The sequence below is a fragment of the Lipotes vexillifer genome, unplaced genomic scaffold, assembly GCF_000442215.2.
Source record: "Lipotes vexillifer unplaced genomic scaffold, Lipotes_vexillifer_v1.1 scaffold216, whole genome shotgun sequence".
NCBI lineage: Eukaryota > Metazoa > Chordata > Mammalia > Artiodactyla > Lipotidae > Lipotes > Lipotes vexillifer.
In genome coordinates this window covers 3,110,314-3,118,204 of record NW_006779100.1, presented here as the reverse complement: position 1 = coordinate 3,118,204, position 7,891 = coordinate 3,110,314, and the positions used below count along the sequence as shown (strand labels likewise).

The 7,891-nt window shown below is 42.6% G+C and overlaps 1 protein-coding gene across 1 annotated transcript in view; it reads left to right on the top strand.

Moving 5' to 3' along the window:
- Positions 1–7,891, top strand: part of PHF12 (PHD finger protein 12) — a 39,977-nt gene that overhangs the window by 18,945 nt on the left and 13,141 nt on the right. The window contains exons 3-5 of the mRNA XM_007452431.1: positions 2,544–2,616; positions 5,259–5,652; positions 6,820–6,940. Of these exons, the coding sequence (XP_007452493.1) occupies positions 2,544–2,616; positions 5,259–5,652; positions 6,820–6,940 (588 nt within the window). The remainder of the gene's footprint in view (positions 1–2,543; positions 2,617–5,258; positions 5,653–6,819; positions 6,941–7,891) is intronic.

The following is a 7,891-nucleotide window of genomic DNA, read 5'->3' as shown; positions in this document are numbered from 1 at the left end:
ATATATATATATATATATATATATATATACATATACATATACATATACATATACATATAATATTTTTTTAGCATTTCTCATGTATTTTGAAAAAAAAATTTCCTCCATACCATTCCAAGTAGGTGACTCCCAGGAACCAAATGTAGGCATTTCTTAAGAATAAATGTAGCCTTATTCTGTATAGCAGTGGTTTTCAAACTTCGGTATTGAGCAGAATCACCAGGAGAACTTGTTAAACATGAATTGCTGAGCCCCACTCCCAGAATTTCTAATTCAGTAGGCCTGGAGTGAGGTCTCAGAATTTGCATTTCTTCTTTTTTTTTTTTTTAATTGAAATATAGTTAATTTACAATGTGTTAGTTTCAAGTGTACAGCAAAGTGATTCAGTTATACATGTGGATACACACACACACACACATACACACACACACACACACACACACACACACACACACACACATATTCTTTTTCAGATTCTTTTCCCATATAGGTTATTACAAGATGTTGAGTATAGTTCCCTGGGCTATACAGTAGGCCCTTGTTGTTTACCTGTTTTATATATAGTACTGTGTATATTTTAATCCAAGACTCCTAATTTATCTTCCCCCTACCCCTCATCCCCCTATGCTATGCCCTTTAGTAACCATAAATTGGTTTTCTATGTCTAAGTCTTTTTCTATTTTCTAAGTGAGTTCATTTGTATCATTTTTTTTAGATTCCACATGTAAGTGATATAGAATATTTGTCTTTCTCTGTCTGACTTACTTCACTTAGCTGCAAATGGCATTATTTCATTCTTGTTTTATGGCTGAGTGATATTCCATTGTATATATATATCACATCTTCTTTATCCATTCATCCGTCGATGAACACTTAGGTTGCTTCCATGTCTTGGCTGTTGTAGATAGTGCTGCTGTGAACATTGGGGAGCATGTATCTTATCGGACAGAATTTGCATTTCTAATAAGTTCTCAGATGGTGCTGATGCCACACTTTGAGAACTACTGCTGTAGAGACATTATAAATGTGACCCTCCTAAGAATTTAATAAAATTTCATATGGTTCTTGGTGTACTCTTAATGGAAATCAGTGATCTGGAGGAGCAGTAAGGCCGGCCCTACACAGCTGTAATTTTGACTCAGTATTGACTTACTGAGTGACTACTGTGTGTACAACCTCTATATTATAAAGATACAAAGAGGGAACAGATCCAGTCCTTTGTCTTGGTTCCTCTAATAAAAGAAGTAAGAGAATTGTCACACAAGGGAAAGCTGAAGAAGGATGTCTGAGTAATCTGGGAAGAGCGCATGGAGGAGCTGTGTGCTCACTTATCTGTCGCTGAATAACAAACTACCCCGAAACTCAGTGGCTTAAAACAGACACTATTTATTTATTTATTTATCTATTTATTTATTTATTTATTTTTGACACTAGTTATATCTCTCTCTGCATGTTGACTAGGCTCAGCTGGGTGGTTTTTCTGTACACATTGTTATCTGGACTGCAGTTATTTGGAGGCTCAACTGAGCTGGCATGATCCAAGATGATTCGGTCACATAGCAGTAGTTTGTGCTAGCTGTTGGCTTGGAGTTAACTGGAGTGCCTTAAGTCTCCTCCATGTGACCTCTCAGCATGAGAGCAGGGCTCTGAGATAGAACATTGCAAACATGTAAAAATGGAATCTGTAGGTCTCTTCAGACCCAGCCATGGAAGTTACAGCATTGTCACCTCTGCTGCGTTCTGTTGGTCAAAACAACTTACAAGAGGGAATTACCTGGCGGTCCAGTGGTTAGGACTCCACAGTTTCACTGCTGAGGGCGCAGGTTCAATCCCTGGTCAGGGAACTAGGATCCCATTGGCCACTAGCTGTGGCCAAAAAAAAAAAAAAAAGTCACAAGACAAGCTCAATTCAAGAGGAAGGAAATGGACTACTTCTGGGCGGAAGGAGTAGCGGAAAATTTGTAGGCATCTTTAATCTACCATAGGCTGATTGAAGCAGTCCGTACAGGATGAATAGGGTTTTGGTAGGCATAGCTTTCAAGGGGAAGACTTCTAGAGGAAGAAATAGCAAGTCTTCAGTTTAACTAGGAGAAAAAGAACACGAACGGGGCCTGGGAAGATGGAAGGAGACCATTTTACAGAGGGCTTTGAACAGCAGGTGGAAGATCTTGGACTTACACTGGCAGGCTTTAAAAAGATGGTGGAGGACCTCTCAGTGATTTTATTAGCATGGTGCAGAGTTTGGGAATGACTCCTCAAGGCTCCAAACTAGTTCATTATATCTTTCTTTCCCTGTAAGCCCAGTGTTAACAGCTTTGCATTTGGCTTCTCTTTCTAAGATATGGGAAGGGATGCTTACTCCTTAGGTTATTGTAAATGATGCCAAGTAAGAATTTTGAAGGATAAGAGAACCCAAGCAGTGCTGCAGGACTGGCCAGAATAGGAGTTGAGGGACATGCAGCTTTGTGTCACACCTAGTTAGGCTTTTCCCTGCTGCATCAAAGGGTTAGTTACTTAGTCTTGCCCTTGTCTTTTCCCCACAGTAACCCTCCACTGAGTGAAGAGATGTTGCCTCCTGGGGAGTGGATGTGTCACCGGTGCACTGTTCGCCGAAAGGTAATAATGCTGCTTTCTGAAGGCTTTCCTCAGGATGCCAGATCTAGAGCACTGATATTCTAGAGCTAAGACGGCTTGGCCCTGAAGGCATTTTTGTCCCTTCTTCTTGTCTCTTCCAGCCCTGGAATCACCCTCACACTCCCCATAGTGACTGTTTAGAATCCAGTAGGGCCTAAAATCCAAACATGGGCTGCTGAAATGGGCAGAAAAGGTGTGTTAATTTACTGAGCCATGTTAATTCACTAGTGACAGGAGTAGTCTGATCTCCTTGTAGACCTCCTGATAAGTGGCCTGAATGTGGCAGCCATATCCAGTGGCTGAAAGAGGCTGAAGAGGAAGGCGCTTCTCCAGCTTGATAGAAAAAGGATTCCCTTCACCCCAAGGCAAATAAGTTGCTGGTATCCAGAAGCTCGGCCAGGTGTGTGGGATGGAGAGGACTTGGACCCACTTGTACCCCAGGTTGCCTAACCTTTCTTTAGCTCCCCTTCCCTCAGCTTTGATAATTCAATACTGGCTTTGAGAGCATAATTTTCTACTTTGAGAACTTCTGTGGGGTATGAAAGCTAAATGCTCCCTTATCAAAAAAGGAAGTAGGTGTGCTTCCACCCAGATTATGAGAGACCCAATCCTCAAATTATAGGCTGTGGATTCGAATTTGTCTGTGAATTGTAAACCACTCCCTACCCTCCACCCCACACTAATTATACACCAAGCAACCTTCCCTTGTTGTGACGTCACCTCTTTTCCTGGCCCCTCAACATGATGTCACAATGAATGATTACTTCCTTGGTTGCAGAAACAGGATGAGATGATTCAGAGATTGTGGTTTATGTGTGTAACAGTTTTCAGCCTTTAAGAAGAAGGTAAACAATTAGGCAGACCTTTATTCTTCAATGTGTGCATAGGGTTCTTATTAAAGCAAGCCAAGGCCAAGTCAACCACCTAACCCCAGCTGTAGTTTAATATCTCTTGAAGTCCACAAACCAGGGTGTCCTCCAGCTTGTCCTCCTCCCAAGATCTCTACCTGTGTGTCCCCAGCTAGATTAGAGTGGGGCCAGTTAGAGGCACCTGCTAGCCAGGAGGCCTTTCAGAAACTTGCCACTCAAAGAAGCTGGACTTGAAAGGGTTGGGAACAGCTGTGGTGGAAGAGATGAAGCCAACAGGAAAAGAGGGTGAAAAGAACTAACATCGTCTTAGTGCTCGTTGTGGCTGGGTTTCTACATGTGTCATCTCATTTAGCCCGTACAGCCAGCTATGGGTACTGGGGGTATATTCTCCTTTTTTTTTTTTTTTTCCTCTCTCCCTTTTTAAAAGGAAGAAACTGAGGTTCACAATTGTAGAACTTACCCAAGTACTCAAAGGAATGGACACAGCCAAGATTTGAACCAAATTCTGTTTCGCTCCAAAGCCCTATTACTTGTTCATCAATTTTCTGGAAACAGAGCTACTTTCTGGGGATTATATTACAGTATGCCTTTTTCAACAGAGTGTGCTTTTCCTGGAATGCCACTCTGACCTGCTCTCAGATGGACCTCTATGCCTACCAGTGCCAAATCTGCCTTTTGCCTCATCACCTCTACAGCCCTCTGGCCTCCTGCAGTTACAGTGAAATGGATTGAAATGATACATCCTGTGGGCATCATCAACCTCTGATGTTCAGGTTTTATTCCTAGTGGAGGCTAGATCTTCCCCCAACTCAGAGCCATCCCTTTCATATATGTGATGCTCTTTATCTCTACCGTATCCCTGAGAGGAGGAGAAGAAAGGTCTTACTAGTCTCACTTTACACATAGAGAAATTCCTGCCCTCCGGCCTGAGTCACCTAAGGTCATAGGGAATCAGAGGCAGAGCTGGGACAAGATCCCAGGTCTCCTGACTGGAGACCAGTGCTAAACCTTCATTTGACCACTCTATTTGGAGCCCTGGAGGAAAATGTATTATCAGTCATTCAGTCCTACTCTGTACACTTAATCTTTTTCCATGTCCCCACCTTTCCATTCAAAAAGTGTCACTGTCAGAGTTCTAGTTAAACTTGAGACATTGAAAGCCGCCGTTCTCGGACGCCATGATTGCTGGATCACTGCCCTCTACACACCACCCTTCCACCTTGTGGTGTGGCTGCCTTGCAAGTCAGCACCCAACCTCCCTGGACAGGGAGCTCTGCTTGCCTGTTTTACTTTCTACCTTTGCTTCTGCAGGTTTTTCTGTATTTTGAGCAAAGTTCTTAAAACCATTCAGGGCACTCCGAGGCAAACAACAGTGCTCTCCTTGATTCTCTACGTTATTCTTACTGTCCTCACTTAGTCTAAGTTTATTCTCACTGAATTGACGTTTTATCCCTTTACTGCCCCCCCACCTCGTGTACAGATACTGTGTATCATATGATGTGTGGTTTGTAAAATTGTTTCTAACTTTTGTACTTTTTGGTGATTCCCTGCTGCAGTGGTTTTGCCAACTTTAGTTTAGTTCAGCTATAGTTTTGTCAACTTTAACAGACCATTGTTCCAAGTCCCCACCCAGGTGGATGAGTCTCTGATATTAGAGACTTCCGTAATTTTGGTTAGTGGTCTAGCAGGACTTTGTAGCATCCATCTCTATTTTGTGTCACTTTGTGTGATGGGCCCACCTGTTTATTTGCACAGAAACGAGAGCAGAAAAAGGAGCTGGGCCACGTCAATGGACTGGTGGACAAATCTGGCAAACGGACTACATCCCCCAGCAGCGACACTGACTTGTTGGACAGATCAGCTAGCAAAACTGAACTCAAGGCCATTGCCCATGCCCGGATCCTGGAAAGGAGAGCCAGCCGGCCTGGCACGCCCACATCCAATGCCAGCACAGAGACCCCCACCTCTGAGCAGAATGATGTCGACGAGGACATCATTGACGTGGACGAGGAGCCAGTGGCAGCAGAGCCGGACTACGTGCAGCCCCAGCTAAGGCGCCCCTTTGAGCTGCTGATTGCTGCCGCCATGGAGCGGAACCCCACCCAATTTCAGTTGCCCAATGAACTGACTTGTACCACTGCACTACCAGGTTAGCCAGACTGTCATATCCTCTACCCTACCCCGGCTTCCCCAAAGGACTGTTGTCCAACCAAAGGGCTGTGCAGCCTGTGAGGTCACTGTCCGTGTAGCCACTGTCTCAGATTCCTGTTCTTGGTTCGAGATCTTTGCAGGTTTACAATGCTTGCTCAGTTTTCTGTTTTCCACCCTTCCCAGTATCACTTTAAAAAACAAAAAAGGTAATACACACACATAGTTCAAAAATCAAAAAATATAAAAAGGGTTACAATGAAAAATTTCACACCCATCCCTGTCTGCCATTTGCCTAGTTTCTACATTCCTACCCCTCACAGATAACCACTGTTTGGTTCTTATGTATCTCCTAGAATTTCTTTATATAGATGCACCATAATTTATTTAACCAGTTTCCTATTAATGGAAATTCTGGTTGTGCTTAATCTTGTGTTACCACAGATACTGTTTCAACAAATAATTTTGTAAATACGTCATTGTATACATGTGAGTGTGTACATGTGAGTGTATCGGTAGGATAAGTAGGATAAATTACTAATACTAGAATTGCTGGGTCAAAACTATGCATTCATATTGTTTTTAAACTATGCACTTGTAGTTTTGATGGATATTATAAATTGCCCTCCATTCCCTTTTTTTTTAAATCAACTCATGGCTTCTACTTGATACCACAAAGCGTCTAGATCTTATTTTCTTCCCAGAGAAAGTGAAATTAGCAGGCTTAAGAAACCTGCTGGTCAGTAGGATGCATACAGACTCAAAGCTTTTCTGCTTTCTATAAAAATGCAGTAAAATTATACTCTTTTCCTTAGCCACCTTCACAGAATAGTCTTTATTGACCATTAGACCTGGGTATTTCTATTCCTTAAGTCACCAGTATCTAACCTAGGTTTCTGACCACTCCGTGTCTGCAAAACATTTAGGTGTGTTTCTGCCATAGAGCAAGTGACTTGTGATCCTAGTTCTGACTTATATCTCCCTTTCCTCCTTTCTCATTCTTCTTCTCCCTTGAAACCAGCCCAGGGGGCCTCAGAAAGAGATGCATGTCCAGGCCATGACACATGCTTTTCCTAAGACCTGTTCCTCGGACCTGCTGTTGTTTCCATGTCCCGAACTAGGAACTCTCCATCCAGGGAAAATTCAACACCACCAATTTCTCTTCTAGGTTCTAGCAAGAGGAGAAGAAAGGAGGAAACCACAGGGAAAAACGTTAAGAAGACACAGCATGAGTTAGATCACAATGGTCTTGTTCCCTTACCAGTCAAAGTCTGTTTCACGTGTAACAGGTATTTTTCTTCCATAGCAAGAGGCTCTTCCTCATATTTAGCAAATGTTTTTTTCTCTCTTCTAGTGTCTCTTCCAAACCATGTGTGTTAAATATAGATAACCCATATTCTGATGGTATGAGTACAAAGAGACTGAGTGACTAATTGACCAGAGCCTTGAATGTTGTAACAAAAAATTCTTGAAGAATCACGGTGCAGAAGTACTGAAAACCGTGTTTACAGAGGCTAGAACGAGAGGAGTTGGACTTAAAATGAAGCATGAGCTATTTAGACTGGCTAGCGGGAAGAACTGTGGCCAGCAGAGACACACATCCCTGGAAGAAGGCAAATGATTTTTAAAGCACTAAAGATGAATTTTAAAGTAGTACAAATATCCATACTAGCTGGTATGCATCAGACTGGATGACTTCCATAAGCCTCTAGGCTGCCCCAGTTGTAGCTTCCCTGGGACGCTGGTTCCCTTCAAATAGGATCTCTTCAGTGATAGGAACCAGCTGCTTCGGTTACTGAAGCTGGACTTGTTGGCTTGGATGTGTTAGAAGGGCAGGATAGCAGGAGAAAATAGCTATCAAAAAGAAATGTTCCACAGCAAAAGCTATAGGGAACCAGATAGTAGAGCATCAGAACTCTGAGCCATGCCCAAACTGTGTCTCCAGAATAGCTTAAGGACTCACTGAGTATCGTAGTTACAAATCATGATTGGCATTAGCTTACATGCCCTCCCTTGATCTATGCTTACACGAATACATAACAAAATCATTTTTCCAGCACAGCTCTCTGGTTGTCAGTTTTGCTGAGTGCTTCATGTGGAAGAGAAGTCTTTTCCTCTTGTAGTATAAGACTCTGGAAAGGTTGCTAGTGGGTTTTTTGTTTTGTTTTGTTTTGTTTTTAAACTGGGGTAGTTGCTTTCTTTTAAGGAGTAGAAAGATCAGAGCAGGGTTGGCTGTCTTC